This window comes from Simochromis diagramma, unplaced genomic scaffold, assembly GCF_900408965.1.
Source record: "Simochromis diagramma unplaced genomic scaffold, fSimDia1.1 OVJJ01000781.1, whole genome shotgun sequence".
Taxonomy (NCBI): domain Eukaryota; kingdom Metazoa; phylum Chordata; class Actinopteri; order Cichliformes; family Cichlidae; genus Simochromis; species Simochromis diagramma.
Genome location: NW_024386832.1, coordinates 421,042 through 439,249, shown reverse-complemented (window position 1 = coordinate 439,249; position 18,208 = coordinate 421,042). Strand labels below are relative to the sequence as shown.

The window sequence follows — 18,208 nt, the reverse complement described above, 5'->3', positions numbered from 1 at the left end:
CGTGAGTGAGAGACAACAGCGAGGACTGACTGGAGGGGGGGAGGAGGAGTCTGTCCCAGCCTGCATCTGGCCCGCTCCCCTCTCTGTCACCCCGGGCCAAACCCGCCCAGCTCCTCTCACTCACTCTCCGCCTGTTTTCCCGCACGGCTCGGCCCGGACACACACACAGAGCACCCACTCACACACGGCGCGAGGACACGGAATGGAGACGGAAGGGAGCCAGAGCAGCCTGTCCACCGCGGACTCCCCGCATGACCCCTGGTAATGGAAGAAAACTTTGTTTTTTTAAACTTTCTTTCGCACCTCCGATCACACATACACACACCTCTGAAACAAACCTGCTATCCTGCGAGAGGACTTCCACGCACACGCACAGCTCTCGTGTAAAATCAGAGGTGATTCTCCCTGAACATCCACCTTTAAAAAAAAAAAAAAAAAAAAAAAAAAAAGCTCCACGGTTAAACTTTCCAGGTCTCAACTTTGTCATTTCTGAGTAGCCGCATTAATTTCACCGGAGGTTGTAAAAAAAAAAGAAACGATGACTGTGTCGCCTAAATAGAAATACTTTCTCTGTTTTTCCGCAGCAAAATGTTCATAGGTGGACTCAGCTGGCAAACAACACAAGGTAAATCTTTTTTTTTTTTTTCCAACACTAGCTCTCCTGAAATGCCACCATGTCGTTAGAAATCCTGGCGTGGATCACAGGGAGCCAAACCAAACTTATTGGACAAGCTGTGTTTGTTACGGTGTCTGTTGGGATGAACTCAGCTTGTTTTTATTTCTTGTCTCTTTTTTTTTTAGTTTTGAAGTGGTAAACACGCTCAGAATGAATGCCCCCATTCACATATACCATAGTGGATTCTTATAAGCTCATTAAAGGGGTGGTGGGGAGGTGTTAAATTCTTGAGATTGGAAATGATTTGCGATTTGAATTTTCTTACAACACGTTTTATGTTTTGTCACTTTTAATCTAAAAATGCAGGAAGTTTGACGAAACAAATCTCAGCAGGCAAATCACCCCCCTCCCCCCAATCCCATCCCCTTTGGTTAACTTTTTGATATTATAGTACTTATTGCTTGTTGACCACTTGTTTCCTGTGTCTTCTATCCTGCCTTGTTTGATTCCCAGAGGGTCTGAAGGAGTACTTCTGCAAGTATGGCGAGGTGAAGGAGTGTATGGTGATGCGAGATCCAGTTACTAAGCGCTCGAGGTGAGGGAGCTGTTCCCGGAGCTTGGAAGTTTGTCTGAATTTCTGCGATTTTCTCGCTCCTCGTAATGTGTCATATCAACATGTGTCAGTAATGCCTTCCCTCTCTCTCTCTCTCTCCCTCACTCCCCACCTCCCCCCACCCTGATGCCCACAGAGGGTTCGGATTCGTCACCTTTGTCGATCAGGCTGGCGTGGATAAAGTTTTGGCTCAAACCAGGCACGAGTTGGACTCCAAAACAGTGAGTTCTCTGTATTTACTTCCCACCACCGGATAATCCCATTGCTCACTGTTTGATTAGTGGATTTTCCAATAATCCGCTACAGAGGTGTAACATTGCTCCATTTTTGGTGTGTTTACGATCGTTCCACCATGTTGGTGTCGCTCGAGTCTGCCCGCCGCCACACCTTACACATGAACCTGTTCATCTCAAAGATGTTAGCGGAGACACATGGGAGGGGGAAAAAGTGCTCTTTCTCTCCTCTCTCTCGCTCTCTTTAGACAAACAGGCAAAATGTTACCCAGTGTCAATTTCCATAGAAACAAGGGGGGGGGGGGGGGGGGCTGGACAGGGTTGAATTCACTGCCAATCTTTGATTTGGCCTCTAGGAAGAGGAAAGCAAGACTTTCCTTTCTGCTGTTGGTTTTTTTTCCCCTTCTTCTCCTCCTGCCCCCAAGGGGTCGAATTGACCCCGAAAAAAACTTTCTCAATGAAACGAGAAAATGCAACCTGAAACCATCAAGGTGTGAATGCGGCAACAATCAGACTCCCGTGAGCTTCCTGTTGATCACGGAAAAACTGTGAATGTAGCCTCGAGAAAGTCGCACATTCAGGCCTTTTTCACCTGTGTGAATTCTAACTTCAAATGTATTAATCGCCTGTGTTGCAGAGTGAGTGTGTGTGTGCGTGTGTGTGTGTCTTTGTCAGTAATGAATGTGGGCTGGCCTGGGAACAATGTGGCCCGTTGGTCGCCATAGGGACCGCTGCCCCCGCCTCTCTCCTCAGTGGGAGTGGTAATGGCTGCGGGTTACTGACTGTATTGAAATGAGGGAAGCCTATTTCTTCTTTCCCCTCTTTTGTGCTCTGCACGATTCACCTTCTCTGGGAGATAAGTGGAGGTGTTGTAGAAGGAAATGGACGAGGAGAAGATGAAGAAGGGGAAAAAATGGTTGATCACTGTAGAAAGTTACAGAAATAAGACATTTCTGTTATTATGACTTCAAAAGTGACATTTTTGGAGGAGTGTGTTGGGGGTGTTTGATACAGAAGTTAAGCTGAATTCAGCTCTTCATAGTTTGTTGGTTTCCCAAGTGCCCGACTGCTATAGTGTCACTTGCAGGCACGACAGCTATGACAAGTAGCACCATCATGGTTGGACGCCACTAACTCACCATGGGGTTTGTTTCCATAGTGACCCCCCCCCCCTTTCTTCACAGTTGAAGAATGGCTCTGTCACAAAAGAAAGAAGATAACAATGCACATCATTTACAATCATTTCTTGGATACCAGAAATCAAGACTGCGCAAACAGTTGTAGGCGCAGAGAGAAGAGGTCATGACACCGACGGTTTATCCTCCAGATAAGCAACTTATTAAATTAATTCATCGCTGGCTCCACCGATAATGATTCCTTGTCTTTAATTTGACACCCCCCCCCACTCCACCGCAGCTCGTGCATCAGCGCAGCCTCACGGGCCGTGGAAGGGCCCCTTGTGGCTGGCACTTGGGTGTCGGTGGTGTTTTGGTAGGGGTGCCGTGGCAGCCTGTGTGTGTGTGTGGTGTGGAAAGGGCTCAGTGATCAGCCACAGGGGTTGGATGGTGAGTAGAGTAGCCCTTTTAGACCGCTGCTCACCCTGCCCCCTCTCCCCTCTCTCATGCAGACAGGTTATCCTGTTAGAGAGGGGAGAGAGAAAAGTTCTCCAGTGGCAACAGAAAGAATGTGCCATGCTGTGACCGACTGAACCGCTCCAGCACTGGAATTAACGCAGCTTTGCTCGGCCGCGAGGCTGAGGAGCGAATACTGTGCTGCAGAGGAATTTATTGGTACTTATTGTGTTTGAAGGACAGATGCTGTCCGGTTTTGACCAGTGTGCTGCAGCAGGCCTTACTGTGATTTATGCAACTGCTGCTCTGCTAGCTGCCCCTCTGGGTGTCCTCCCGGCTTCCCACTGTCTGTAAAGTTAGTGATGGCCGAAGCAAAAGACACCTTTTGTGGGACAAAGTGTCCATTCAGCTGCGGCTCCAAGGTGCAACTGTGGAGAGTTTTACAACAAAGTCACACAGCCTTTTAGTTCGAGTTGCATTAGGGGTTATCCTACTCCCCCCCCCTCCTGCTTAACCATTTCCATACTGACATGAGTGGAAAGACTGAGGTGGTGGTGGGGGCAGGATAACCCCGTCTGTGATTACTGTGGCTCTCCTAACTAATAGGATTGGAGTCAACAAGCTTGAGTTGTTCCTCTGAGATGTTGAGTGCGGCCCAATCGGTGCGTTGCTTTAAGTGCGTTCCCAGCTCAGGCTGTGACAGGCAGCACTCTCGGCCAACTGTTGCATAGCTGGGATGTAGCCGGTCAAAGGGGATTACCCTGATTTCATAAACCTCTCTTGGAATTACGTTCAGCTTCTTCCCTGTTACCTTGAGTCCGGTGAGGTTAGACTCCTCTCTAAACTACACCCCTGAGGCCTCACATGTATTCATGATATTTCTGTCCCATACGTTTATGTTTGTTTGTTTTTTTTAAATATAAAAATCTCACGAGTGAATGTTTTTTAAATTAAAGTCGTCCCCCACCCAAAAAAACCCAACAAAACAAATTTTGTTTAGAGTCGTTAATCATTGAGAACAAGATGCCCCAGCCTCATAAAAGTCCAGTCAGTATGTATGTGCATTGGGAATTTCCCAGTAAAGTTCACTTCTTGCATGTAAGGTCAGTTTTTAAGTAAGTAGAAAGAAACGTTCAGCAGGTGAAAGCAAAGCTGGTCTCCTGTGTCACACTCTGAACACCTGAGGTAACGGGATGAGTCCGATAAACACGGCCACTTCATGTGCTTAATGTTCACAATTTCCTCACCACGGATGTGCCGTGTGCTGCCATGTGTTTGATTTTGTGTGTTTGTGTGTGTGTGTGTGTGTGTCTTGTTTGTTTGAATGTACACAGGAGTTTTGGACATCGGGAGGGTTGGTGACCGGAGGTGACTATCAGAGTAGTCTAGCCACCATAGAAACTAAACAGTAGACTCTGCATCTGATCCTCCAGTGTTAGCCTATAGTCTTCTCACTCTGCTCTCTAGAAAGAAAGTGAAATAAATAAATAAGAGACAGAAACTTGCGTTGGTGATGTCGACTCTCATTAGAAAACTCTGGTAAATGCACACGGTTTACCATAGAGGCTCTAGCTCTCTACTGTAGTTCAACTCTACCCTCTCATGGTTACGGACTAATCTTAGCGCTGTACTGTCTCACCATCTGTTAGTGTAACAGCAGTACAGTGTGGCGTAGTCTAGTTGTTCTCTAGCTCTATTAGACCGTATAGACTAATATAGAGGTCTCAAATTCCAATTTTACAGCCTGTCTATGATTGCATCTTCATGGTGTGGTTTGGCTCTCTCTCCAATCTTAACCTTGGTGACATTCGGGGGGTTAGTCCACATCAGTTTGGGTTTTTTTGTTGTTGTTGGTTTTTTGGGGTTGTATTAATCTGAAATGAGTTGCTCAGTTAAAAAAAAGCACTTTTATTTTTCTGGAAGTAAAGATGACGGACTGCAGGGCAGACAAGCCAGACCACCTAAAGATCACACAGGTCGAATGGTTTCTATTGTTGTCATCGCTTGCGTCACAAGCAGGCCAAAATCGAACGAACGGACTTGGTGTGTCCGCTGTCAGCGCGATGTGATTGACAGCTCTTTGTCTTCCTCTCCTTCCTCGTTTTCTCCCGCTGTCTTTCTGACACACTTGACCTCCGTCTCCGGCTCTCCTTCCTCGCCGAGGTGAGGTGTGTTTGTGATTGTGGTGTCCGTGTGAGATTCCAGGAGATCACATGTCACATGGTGGTGACGAGAGAGGCCTGGGGTTCGCCGGACATTCCCAGGCATTCCACCTGCGCGAGCACGCTCACACACACGCACATGCACGGAAATTTACACGATCGATCAAGCCAGAGATGCATGTGCCTGCACCACACAGGCAAATCCATGCAAAATAAAAAAACACAAACTAGTAGCACACCCTCACACACGCTGCACACGCACTGACAATGTGTGGCTTAAGCGGAAGAATGTAGAGCACGCACTCGCTTCGATTCAGTCGGCCTTTTCAGGCAGAGTTTTTTCCCGTTTTGTCTTGGTTGATGGAAAATGATCAACAATTTGTAAGTACTTTATTAAGAGACGCTGGCTGGAGTCTGGTACAGATTATTATACACTTGATCGTGCTGGAGGTGTGGCCAAAATAAGACGCAATCACTACATCAGTGTTGATACACGTAAACACACACACTGGCATCACACACCTGGAAGACTCGACGCTTGAGTGGCCAAAGTCTGCATTCGGATTTCTGATTTAAAGAGAAATCTGTAGATTTTTCGTTGTGGTGTCGTCACGTTTTCTAGTACAGCGAGGCCCAAGTTTGATGTGAAAAACAGGTTTTTTAGACATCAGTGTTGTGTGTTATTAGTGAACACGTGCGCTAGGCATGACAGGATAACCTGGATGTGTTGTACCTTCTCTGCTGACTTGCTAAAGAATGAAAGATGAGGGTCTGATATCAGAATACACCAGGGCAAGGCGGCGGGTTATAGCAGCGCATCACTAACCAGGTCCTCTTTTCTCTATATCCTTTCTTTTAGATCGATCCAAAGGTCGCATTTCCTCGCAGAGCCCAGCCCAAGGTGAGTCGAGCGGCCTCCTCGCGCTTGTCCAGCGTCGAGTGTTTTCTGTCACGTATCTGGGACAGTGCCTCATAATGCTGATGTGAGCACAGGTTAACAAAACCTTTTAGACCCTCACCTGAATGTCGGTGTTACATTTCAAAGCAATGATGTGCATGTAAGTAAAATCAGAGCCAAGCGGAGCCTTATAATAATGAACAAAACAACTGTATTCCTTTTGTTTGATGTACAATTTGTAGCTGTGCTTTGACAAATAGCTGGAATTTCAGTTTTACTGATCTTTTTCTTTTTAAAAATTTGCATTTACTGTTGTACTCCAAAGTCCCACCCTGACTTAAGTTGGTGTCCAGCTCTGTTCGAATGATTAGTCTAATTAATCAGTTAGTCGAAGTATATAAAATGAGTCGGCAATTCTGGCAATCAATTAGTCGTTTTAGGTCTTTAAAAAAAAGGACCCAAAATTTGACGAGTCCAATCTCTGAATGTTTGATGGCTCAGTTTAGTAAAAAAAAATGTGGTTTTCCTTTTGGACTGCTGGGACAGATTAAAAACAGCAACAACACTGCCCATATTTGTATTTTAGTGAGTCATTTGTAGTGTTATAGTTACAGAAATTGAACAAACCTGTTTATTCTTTTGGTTTTCTCTCACTGACTGCTAAGAATAAGTTTTATATATTCACTAATGGAAAGCCAGCAATACGTCATACAGCATCACTCACTCACTTCGCTCACTGGCATCAGACAAACTGCGAGGAAGTGAAACAAAAAAGCCCAAATAAATAATAACAGGTGTCCGATGCTTCCTGTGCACACGATTGAGGAACGCAGGAAGTCCTGCTTTTTATTAAAAGATTTTGTGAATTGCTGGTCAGCGAATAACACACGAGAAGCCGAATCCTTAGCATGTGAATCTTTTAAAATCAGGGCTTTTTATTGTTTTGTTTTGTTTTAAATCTTCACAGCTTGAGGACATCAAACTTAGAGGAGCAAAGTCATTCACAGCCTTTAAAACAGAGTGTTGCATTCTTGTTTAGTGTCATTACGGCTAGTCAGTCAGACACTTTCACATGTGGCCTGTGCTCTTGTAAAACCTGGCAGCAGTTTGTATCGTGTACTTAAACGGCCTAAAGAAAACGTGTGGATGATAATTCTACCATTACACTTAATGACTTCATATGATCAGCTTTAGTGACACAGCTTTATAATCAAATGTAGCTCTCACTGAACTCCATGTGCATGCATTTCTAATGAAACTGGTTCATGAGTGCTGCCCTTTCTTTCCTCCTTCTTTTGTCCAGTTGGTCACTCGAACCAAGAAAATCTTTGTGGGAGGCCTGTCGGTGAACACGACTATCGAGGACGTCAAGCAGTACTTCGACCAGTTTGGGAAGGTGAGTGGCGGGTCCACGCGGTTTGGAATGAAACCAGCCAGTCCTTACGGACTTGCATAAGTTTGCCGGTGCAGAAACAAATCAGCAGCTCAGAAAAGCCGTAGTACCACATCCCACAAGCTCGGCAGGTTCAGATTCACAGCAGATTCTCGGAGAAAAACTTCACTTTGAATCAAGCGACTTGACTGGGAGTGAAGGAGTTACTGGGGAGGAGGGCGAGAAAAAAAGGCTCGACGAGGACAGAAAAAAATAACGAGGCTAGGAGGCTCTGGGAGCAGCAGGCGAAGTTTAGGGGGACTGGAAGACGGAGCGAGGGGTGGGGGGGGGAGTGGAGGAGGAGGTTGTGTGAGGAAGGGGGAGAAAAGTTTTGTAGTGAGTGTGTGGTGATGGAGAGGAAGGAGGAGGGATTATCAGAATCTGAATTAATCTGATGTAACAGCTGCTCCTACCCACAACCCCCTCCTGGCCCGTTACCGTGGTGACCCGGCTTGTCCATTGTCCCCAAGTAATTCTGCGGGTAAGGGGGTTTTGTTCTGCGGGAGGAGGGATGAGGCGGCGTTAGCATAAGTGTGTTGGTTGTGGAGAGTGGGGGGGGGGTCCAACTCACGAGTTTGGGAGCAATAAATAGAAGTTGAGTCGTTGTAAAAAAGCTTGTAAACTTGGCGCTCGTCCTTCAGTTTCTTACGTCGGTGTTTTTAAAAATTAGGTTTGAAAACTTTGAAAAAATTTTTTTTAAAGATGTTTTGTGTTTTGCAAGATTCTGAAAGGCGTGGGGGCCGAAAAATAGACCGTGGGCTGACAAAGGCATCGTCAAGGGAGGGAGGGCCTTACTGAGGGAGGATTGCAGAGGGGTAAGAGAGGGAACTGGGTCAAAATGGGGTATGTGTGAGTGCTGATCGGTGGTGGTGGTGGGGGGGGACCATTATACTGCTGTATAAAGCTGGGCAAATATTTTGCTAGTTTGTTCTGAAGTTATCTGCGTACTGGTGGTTTCTGGATTAATTACAATCCAGTGTGTCTTCTGACTGACCGCATGTACGTGTGGTTTACATTCACACACTCAGTTCTTTCAGTTTTTCGGGGATCTTGTGCAAAGTTATCATTCAGACTTTTTTGTCCAGCAGATTTCAGTCTGCACCTCAAGCCCTTTAAAATGTTTTAAAAGCAAAGATGCAAAGACTCGGTCTGAGGTGCTGCGTTTCTGACCGCGCGTTGCTTCATTTCCAGCGCCGAAAGGTTTGGCCTCGAGTTCCTCTGTTGCTCCCTCCTCAATCATAGCGTCTAGATGAATTTTTGCCGAGAGATATATCCAGGGATGGACGGTGAAATGCAGGCTTCAGCCATCCATGGAAGTTCCTGATTAGACTGCCTCACTGGACCTTTTGTGTCCCGTCCTGGTGAGGACAAAGGAGTGCGGAGAGGGATGGGCAGGGGATAACAGGGAAGATGAGAGGTGGGGGGGAAGGATGAGGGGGAATATTGTTTGGCAGTACTCTGTGAAAATGCTCAGTGTTTGAAATATTGTGCAGTTAATTCTGTTCCCGCCATTAAATATTGTTTTGATCTTTTTTATAGCATCCCAAAGGCCGACATGTGCGGTTTGAGCCCACGTCGGGTTTCTGTTTGCTTTAGTCTGATCATCGATCATTTGCGCCAGTCTGCACGCCGACCCTTTCCTCTGCTTGACTTTGTAGTAACTTTGGGCCGTTTCTCCCACTGGTGTCCAGAATAAAGGCTGTTTTTTTTGTGCAGAGATGGAGACTTGTAGGCAGTGAGTAAATGTCAGGCTGGAAGTAAGCAGTGACTTGAGAGGCACACTGACACTCCTCACTCACCTTTGACCTTTCTGTAGGCAAATTGCCCTTGTGGGTTCTCACACACACATACACAGACACTGGGCAAGGACTGACACTCCAATGTCACTATGACAAATTACTCTGTGGACTGTCTCCAGTAAACTTATTATAGACCGAGAGCACAGATTTACTTACCAAATGTTTTTGTGGAGCTCTGAAGTATAAACATGTCAGAAGAGACTGAAAGCGAGAGAAATAAAAGCAGAGACTGAGCTAAAGAGTAGGTCAACTTTGACAAAAGAAGCTGTGTGCGTGTGTGTGTGTGTGTGTGTGTGCGCGCGCGTGTGTGTGTGTGTGTGTCGAACAGACACCTGTGTCTTTGCTCTATAAAGGGAGGCCGGGCCAGAGGGAGAGGTCAAAGGGAGAAGAGGAGGAGGAATTATGGCTGACTGTGCCAACAAACAAAGCCTCCAGGCCTCTTTGTTCTCCCTCTCCCTCTCCCTTTGTCTCCTCTTTTTCCTCCCTTTCCACTTTGACCCACTCTTTTTTCCTTTTTTCCCCTTTCTCCCTCTTACAGGACTCTCTGTGCTCTCTTTCACCACATCTCCACCTGTCGCTATTCCTCTCACTATCAGCTCGCCCCTCTCATCGAGTCGCCACCTGCCCGATGGATTCACCTTTCTGCTTGTGACTCGCTACTTTTTCGTGTGTGTGTGTGTCAGTGTTTCTCTCTTTGCAGTGCTCTTTGTGTCATTGGCACTCTCCCATCATTCATAAAGCATATTTGATGTTGGGCTTGAACTTTCCTTTCTTTTTCTTTTTCCCCCTTTTTTTTCTTATAAGGACTTTTTGTACAGTTGCCATGGTTATATCAAACTCTGGAGGGGGTCAGAGGGTGGGGGGGTGGTTTATTAGCTCTCTGTAAGAAGGAGCTAACGCAGCTTCCAACTTTTTGTATCGCCCGTTATGTACGTGAGCTTGTTGTGGAGTTTTTCAACATATCTTCCTGTTTTTGCCCCCTCGGCCTCCTCTTTGTAACCTGTCGCTCGTCTGCAGCCCTCCCTCTGCCTCCCCCCTCCCCTCCTCCCGCTTTCTGTCCATCTGTTGCTGAGCCTCCCTGCAGAACTTGAGAAGGGCTGAGGTCAGGCAATATGCCGCGTGGTGAGAGAGAGAAAGAGAGAGAGAGAGCTCTGAGTAAAAAACTGTGTTGTTTGTCTCCCCTCAGGTCGACGATGCCATGCTCATGTTCGACAAGACCACCAACAGACACAGAGGTGAGATGGACTGACCCCGCCTTCCCTCAACTCTTCCTCGTTTTTTTTCCTCTACTGTTCCCCCACCCATTTCTGGTTGTCTATTGATCCCTCTCCAACCCCTCCACACCCCCCATCGTCCTCCTTCCTGTGGGCTGAGCTGCAAGGAGACGAACGGGGCTAGTCTAATTAGCCAGTCCGTTAATCGGGATCAGGATAAAGCCTCCTTAAGCACCTCCTCCCCACCCTGGGATTGATCGATTATGACAGCCTACCAGCTTTGCCTGGGCCTTCTGGCCAGGAAGGGAGGGAGGGAAGGAAGGATGAGTGCAGAAAAAGGAGCATTGAAAGAAGGAGGGGGGCAATGTGTTAAGCGGCTATTACACCACTAATTACTCCACACTATTTAGCTGTACTACTGTACAGAAAGGCCTATTGTCTAGTTCCAGCGTGTTGTGTGAATTATTACGATCTACTGTTTTTTAACTTACAAACTTGCCTTCTGCTCGTCAGGATTCGGCTTTGTAACATTTGAGAATGAAGACGTGGTGGAGAAAGTGTGCGAGATCCACTTCCACGAGATCAACAATAAAATGGTACGAGGGCTCGATTTGCCACTCTTGCATCAGCACAACATAGAAACTAAGGTGTGATCATTCTCCTCTCTTCTGGAAAACAGGTGGAGTGCAAGAAAGCGCAGCCCAAGGAGGTGATGTCCCCCACCGGCTCGGCCAGGGGGCGCTCTCGGGTGATGCCGTATGGGATGGACGCCTTCATGCTGGGCATCGGTATGCTGGGTAAGTTGGCATCGATCAGGACAGGAAGGATGTGGCGGCGCACATGAACCCAACGGTAACTGCTCCAGCATTAAAGGCCCAGCTTCCTCAAAGGTCACGCGGCGCCTCGCTGGGAGAAGGCTGACCACTGCAGCCGGCTGCTCGCTTCAGCTTATAACTCTCCCCCGAGCAGCTCATAAAAGCTGTGACCTCTGTGGCGCTTTAATACATGTGTTAACTTTACATATTAAAGCTTGAATACCACACTTGTGTACAGTTTAGAAAGTCACAGGGGGTACAGTAAAGGAGCGCAGTATTTATATTTATGCAACCAAATAGCACCTTTTAATCCCTTCTTTTAAAAACTGTTTCCTCTGATTTGTAGCACCTGTAGTCACGTTTTTGTGGACTGGAACTAAAGCCAGCATCCCTGTAACTTCACCAGCTGGGGTGGATCCTCACGCAGCTAAAGACAATATTTTCCAGTGGTTTTTCCAGTCGATCCTTGGGTTGTAAAATGAGTGAAATGGCCCTTTGGAAAAAAAAAAAAAGAAGGTCTCAAACCTCCATTACTGTGAACATTATCCTCTACAATACACCCTTTACCCTTGTACTGACAACCACGCTGGTGCTACCACCTGCTGTTCAATCTGAGAACTACTTTCTTCAGTTTCAGTTCTTTAATTATCCAGTGCATAGAAAGGATTTGGTGGCAAATTCTTTCTCTGAGGTGGGGATTTAAAAAAATGTTTACATTACTTTTGTTATCCTGTTGCGCTAATGCTGGGTAACATTATTGTTATTCCCCTGAATGTTCTCCTGAGGTAGGTTCTTCAGGTGTCAGCTTGCATTACAAAGAAATTCCCTGAGTAATGAGCACCGCTGAGAGTGTAAGTGAAGACAATGACAGAAATCCGCCCAGTCCCGTCCTTGCGAGGAAATCCAGATCACAGGTGTAGGATATCACACACCTGCATGTCACGGATTGTACAAAGCTTCACTGTTAGGGGGCAGCAAAACAGCACACACGCATGCATTCCTGTTTATCTATTTCGTGTTCAGTATTTCACCACATGTGTAATTGTCCTCACTCGGGATACATCCCATGTACGCCTCAGTTCGCATATTAACGCCAGTTTTCTTCCCACAGGTTATCCAGGCTTTCAGACTGCCACCTACACCAGTCGGAGCTATGCTGGCATCACTCCTGGATACACCTACCAGTTTCCTGGTAATCGCAATATACTTTATGCTCCTTGTACCCTAAGGACTATTCTTTTTAAAATCCTATTTCTGGGAATAAAGATACAGCCATCTTTAGTCGATGTTCATCCTTTGGAAGTGCCTGGTGCCCACTAAAACGACTCTTTCTAAGACTGTGGCTCAGGGTCATGTTTAATAAAACAAAGAATGGACACATCAGGTAAATAATCCCAACTGATTTGCACAGTTTGCTCCCAGCAGCTTTCTGCTGGAGGGAATTTCACACAAAGGTCCCAGTTTGTGTGAAATCGCACGTTCCACAGGATGTATTGAATAATGAGGTGGAGTGTTGTGTCAGTGAGTCAACTGAATGAAGTCAGTAGCTGCAGTAGTGTCATGTTGAACAGCCAGTAGACACACTGTCACAAATACAAACATGTTTCCATGGAAGCATATAAAACACAGTGAGTGCAAATGGCTGCTTGTAAATATCAGGGAGTGGAATTGCATCTGCTTTGCTTGAGTGTGTGTGTGCATGCTAGCATGACATTGAACTTTAGTGATGTGGAAACGATTCCAGTAAAAGAAAATGCGACGCTTTCTTCTGAGTGATTTGAAATGATCAGCCTGGACGACCAAACTGTAACTCTTGCTCTATTGTTTTGCTGTCTCAGCAGGATGACTGTGTGTCATTTAACTCCACTTCTTAGACTGTAAAACATCTTTCCGTCCTTTAAGAACACGCACCTGCCCTGTGCGTGTACTTCCTCTCACCTGTGATTTGCCCCTCCCCTTGGCTTCGTGTGTGTTGTGTGTTGTCCTTGCTGGCAGTGGTGGTGTGTATCTCAACAGCACTCTGATGTTTCTGTTTTAGAGTTCCACTTAGAGAGGACTCCCCTTCTGACTTCACCCCACCCCCCTGAGCTCACAGGTCAGTCAGTCCCTCCTCTGGACTTTACAAGCAGCACGTTGTCAGTCTGCTACACGCCCACAATAGCACCAACACATGATCACTCTTTGGTTTGCATGTTTGTGTTTGTCGGTCCTCCTTGGTTTCTAGCTGTAGGCTGATTGCTGACAGTAATGGGGGAAGGAGTAGGTGTTTGGTTTAAAGGGCTCCTCTGGTGACCTCAATGGACCCTGCTTTAAGTTAAATGATCCTAGAATCTGTAGTTCTTTATTGAAAGTTGTTAGCTTCCTTTTACATCTAACATTTGCTCTATCATATGTTTTAACTTAATCTTTTCTTCTCTGCCTTTTTAGCCATTCCTCTCACGGCATATGGACCAATGGCAGCTGCGGCAGCAGCGGCAGTAGTCAGAGGTACCAAATGACATTAAACACAACATCCATCATCTGGTCAAAATACTATTCTCACCATCCTCAGCTGCACTTATCATCAGTTTAAAAAAATATCAGCAATCAAATTATCAAGTTTTAGTCAAAGCTGCAAGTGTCAGTGTGGGCATAAGTGGTGAATCACCTGATTGTTAATGCTAATCAATGAACCGTGCTGCTAGTGTGTCTAAAAATGAGATTTTTCTCATCCAGTGTGAGACAGAGAAATTACTTTCTCTCCCTGCAGGTTAGAAGATTTACATTTTAATCTGTGTTAAGTCCTCTTCATTAATCTAACCTCCGCTCGCTTAACCTTGGCACTAAAATGATAGTTTAGACAGGTTGATGTCTCCGTTATTGTGACGTCATTATTTTTTACTTTCAGGCTCCACCCCGTCTCGTTCTGCTGGATTTTTAGGTACAAGCAGCCCAGGTCCGATGGCAGACCTTTATGGAACAGCCAGTCAGGAATCGGCCGTCAGCAGTTACCTCAGCGCTGCAAGCCCTGCACCAAGCACTGGATTCAGCCATAGTCTGGGGGTAAGTTACTGTTGCCAGTAATTATGTGTTCCAGTTTTTGATTTGAGTCGTGTCTGACCCTTAGTATCACTAAAGCTGTAACTTCTGTCTGTTACATCAAGTGTGTTGGTCCTCATTTAAAAAAAAAAAATCACATTTAAGCTAATTTCCCGGTGAAGGCAGGTAGCATCTGCAAGGCTTACTTTAACACTGGTACATCACTGCATTATCCTACAGTTTGTCTTCTAATATTTTAATTATCATAATAATTTAGGCTGAGATATTATGTAAAAGGTCAATATCACACTCTTGTCTGTCCATTAAATACAGAAACTGTATATAGAAGATGGGCATAGCATCCGTGTCTAAAAACCGGTTCATCTGACTGGTTTATCTGCGGGCCAGTATTGTTGGCCAATATTAGCTATTTGCTAATTTATCTGTATCTGCATTAATGGCTGATAAATGAGTTGTGTGGTTGCATAGTCTGGCCACCAGAGAGAAATGCAAATTCCCTTTATGTAATACACATTTGGCACCCCACAAATACGACAACCAGCTGATCCAAGAAGAGTCGGGCAGGGCGCATAACAAATGCTAGGTTATTCTGTTTGGGTTTTGTGTATCCAAGAGGGAGAAAACAGTCTCTACATCCTGATATAAGTGACGCAGTGGTTAGCGGTTAGCTGTTGCCACACAGCAAGAAATCCACAACAAAAATAACATCTTGATATCGGTCTTAAAAATCCAATATTGGCCCCGCTCTACTGAAGTCAATGCGCAAGTGCCTTAAATCCACATTCCCAGTAAAAGCAAGCGGGGCATGACTCCTGTGTCACTTTAGTGTATATTTTGCTTTTGCTGTAAGTTAATTTAGTGAATTATGATCAGGGTCAGAAACGAGTGTAAAGCAGGCTCCACTCATTAACTAATGATTTGCGATTGACAACCTTTTACCCAAAGCTAAGTCTGTCATGGCTAAAAGGTTCATCTTGAGGCTTAAAAGTGGTACTAATGAGTAACATCATGGATGCTGCTTCCATCTTTTGTATACAGTCTATAAGGCTGTATATATCACCATGCTAGCTTAGCTTGAGACTGGAAACAGTACTTCTAAACAGCAATTCACATTAAAAATGTTATTCTTTTTATACAAAAGTGTTTTTTAAACCGTTTTCATAGAAGCAATCAAAAATAGTTTAGACATGCTGGTTAGCGATGGTGGTTTCTGGTTTTAGTCTTTGTGCTAAACTAACTGTGGGAATTGCTTCCTGTTGAATGGACAGATGCAGGAGTGGTATTATCTGATCTTATTTGCCACTGCAAGAATGCAAATAAGTGCTTTTCTTAAAATGTTGAGTGATTAAATGAACATGTTGAGTGTACATCACAAGAATAAACATTAGAAGCAGATTCAGCAACTCTACAATTTGGTGTTTAAAAAAAAATAAATCTGGCCCTCATTTAACAGCTTATTTTGGTGTGTGTACATTTCCAACTCCAGTTATTACCACCTTTAGCCCAAGATAGCAAAAGTAGTCAGCGTAGCTCTTAGGCTATATGAAATCATACTGACCTTGCATGCTTGCTCCCACAGGGCCCTTTGATTGCCACGGCCTTCACTAACGGCTATCACTGAGAGCGTGAGTCAGTCCTCCTGCTAGCTGTCATCCTTTAAGTGTAACACATACGAGTGCTTCGTGCTGCCTAACCTGTGAGTAATCCCGCCGGTTTGTGTGTCAGTGCAGAGCTGTAGACTGAGAGCTGGAAGGAGTTGAAGCTGCTTTGGAGCTGATCTGGCCTGTCTCTGTCCAGTCCACGTCTCCGGCTGGGGTGGCCTAACCTGTAGCCAACCTGCCCTGGTGTCAGCTACATCCAGTTGACTCTACTGACACCACACTAAACTCCACCACAATTTTATTTTATTTTTTGGGGGGGGGGGACTTAAAAGAAAAAAAAAAAAACCTTCTCAAAAGGAGCAAAAACGTTTATCACTACATGTAATAGCAACACATTCAGATGCTGTATTTCTTTGTGTTTTTCCTCTGATATGTTTTTGTGATGGCTGTGTTATTTCATGATCTGTTTTGGCTGTGATTCATTGGTTTCTTTGACCTCTTTAATCTGATCTCTCTGAGATGGGAGGAGTTTAATCTCCAGGTGATGGCTGTTTGAAGGTCAGGAGATGTAAAATGTACTGGAAAGCTGTATATTTGTCACTAGTTCATACTGAATTTTAACATTGGGGATTAATACTTTTTCTCAAATGTGTCACAAAGTGTATATCTTGGTAGTTTTTTTTTTTTTTTAACAATGACTCGTTACTAATAATGGTCAGACGACAAAGGTCATTAGTCTCTGTTACGTAATAGGCCTTCATGAGGTGTACAATTTTGTAAAATTTTGTAAATACGGCTGGTTAGCGGGTGAGAGGGTTCTGCAAAATTTGCGTCAGGGAGGCGGGAGCGTTTTGGCGAAATGGTACGATCTCTTTTATCAATCTTGACTGATAGTTTCACATGAAGGTCGAGAACATTTCAGTTTGTCTGTCTGTTACTGTATTTCTCTCCAGGCGTTTAAAAAAAGATGCGTCACGTGAGTCTTACGACATTGAGGAGCAGCGTCAGAGTTTTACTTGAGCGGGCGAGGGGCTGCGTACTGAGCGACACTTGCTACTGTTCGGAGACGAGGGGTGTGGAAGCACTCCTGTTGGGAGAGGAAAAACACGACTTCTTACTTTATCATATTGTTGTTTTAACTGTGATTTTTAAATACGTGATGATTGTGAGGGCAAATGAAGGACTGTTACGATGGAGCAGTCGTGCACAGTTTGCGTTCTGACTGATTTCCTCTGCAAGATGAGTTGATGTTTGTGTGTCATTTGGTCTTATTCACATTGGTTTCCAATGTGCCATGTTTTGTTTTGTTTTGTTTTTTTGTTGTTTTTTTTTGGGGGGGGGGGTTACCTCTGCTGCAAATGTGAAATTTTAATCTGACCCTTTTTTTTAATTATTATTATTATTACATTAACATTGATATAAAAGTGTGGGTGGTTGAACCTTTTAGAAAGGTGGGGTCTTATTAACTCTTGTTTACCTGTCATACCCACCCCACAGCCATCCATCGCTGCATATCCACTGGAGGTCACAGACTGTAGCAATGTGACTTATTTCTTTTGTTTTGTTTTTAGACCAAAACACTTATTTTCAGAGCTACTAGGATTTTGCACTGGCCGGACACGATAAAATAAAGCACTCCCCATCTACAAAATACCAGGTTTTTAAACATTTTGATACACTCGCTCTGTCTGCTGCGAGCTACCATGGTATTTCAAACTCTGATGCTGATTTCACTGCATTATAACAATCTTGTCAACACTGTAACATTTTCTGATTTTCATTTTTCTCGTGTTTATTCCTTTGGAGGAAAGCAAAACTTTTTAACTTTTATTCCTAATAAATTATTTTAAAACATTCCACTTTTTTGTGTCCTGTTTGAGTTTTTCTTGATTTCCTACACAGACTTGCTTTTTTTTCATTTAAAACTACTATTTCTAAGGAAAAAATCTTGTATTTCTAGCTCCATTTATTGGCTTGATTTGGCACAAATACATGACAGCAGATGGCCTTTGCTGAGTAAAATTAGTGCATCTTAACATTTGTCCAGAATTATCATTTGTAATAAACTTCAGTACAAAACGATAAGTAAAAATAAGCCTTTTATAAAATTACTCAATTTTTAAAAAAACAAACAAACCCCAATGTTATGTGTAATTCTAGTTTCTTTACTATGATATGCTCTAAAGGAGAACCAGCTTTACTCCACGTTGCTTTA

General features: G+C 44.6%; 1 protein-coding gene across 3 annotated transcripts; it reads left to right on the top strand.

The window, feature by feature from the left end:
* Positions 1 to 17,621, top strand: msi1b (musashi RNA binding protein 1b). 3 transcript variants are annotated; one of them, XM_040028443.1, is made up of 15 exons: positions 2 to 261; positions 585 to 625; positions 1,130 to 1,211; positions 1,366 to 1,450; positions 6,055 to 6,096; positions 7,397 to 7,489; positions 10,511 to 10,559; positions 11,052 to 11,134; positions 11,218 to 11,335; positions 12,465 to 12,545; positions 13,392 to 13,448; positions 13,781 to 13,840; positions 14,241 to 14,395; positions 15,972 to 16,017; positions 16,123 to 17,621. In XM_040028443.1, exons 1-14 carry the CDS (start codon positions 203 to 205, stop codon positions 16,011 to 16,013), a joined length of 1,047 nt encoding a protein of 348 aa, XP_039884377.1. In that variant the 5' UTR covers positions 2 to 202; the 3' UTR covers positions 16,014 to 16,017; positions 16,123 to 17,621. The 3 variants fall into 3 exon arrangements, with proteins under 3 accessions (XP_039884378.1, XP_039884377.1, XP_039884376.1); XM_040028442.1 differs by having other exon boundaries at positions 3 to 261; positions 16,118 to 17,621; XM_040028444.1 differs by lacking the exon at positions 13,392 to 13,448 and having other exon boundaries at positions 1 to 261; positions 16,118 to 17,621.
* The last annotated feature ends 587 nt before the right edge of the window (positions 17,622 to 18,208 follow it).

Coding starts and splice junctions, on each gene's coding strand:
- msi1b (XM_040028443.1), top strand. CDS start 203: ATGGAGACGGAAGGGAGCCAGAGCAGCCTGTCCACCGCGGACTCCCCG. Junction 7,490..10,510: donor ACTTCGACCAGTTTGGGAAG/GTGAGTGGCGGG, acceptor GTCTCCCCTCAG/GTCGACGATGCCATGCTCAT. Junction 12,546..13,391: donor ATACACCTACCAGTTTCCTG/GTAATCGCAATA, acceptor TTTCTGTTTTAG/AGTTCCACTTAGAGAGGACT.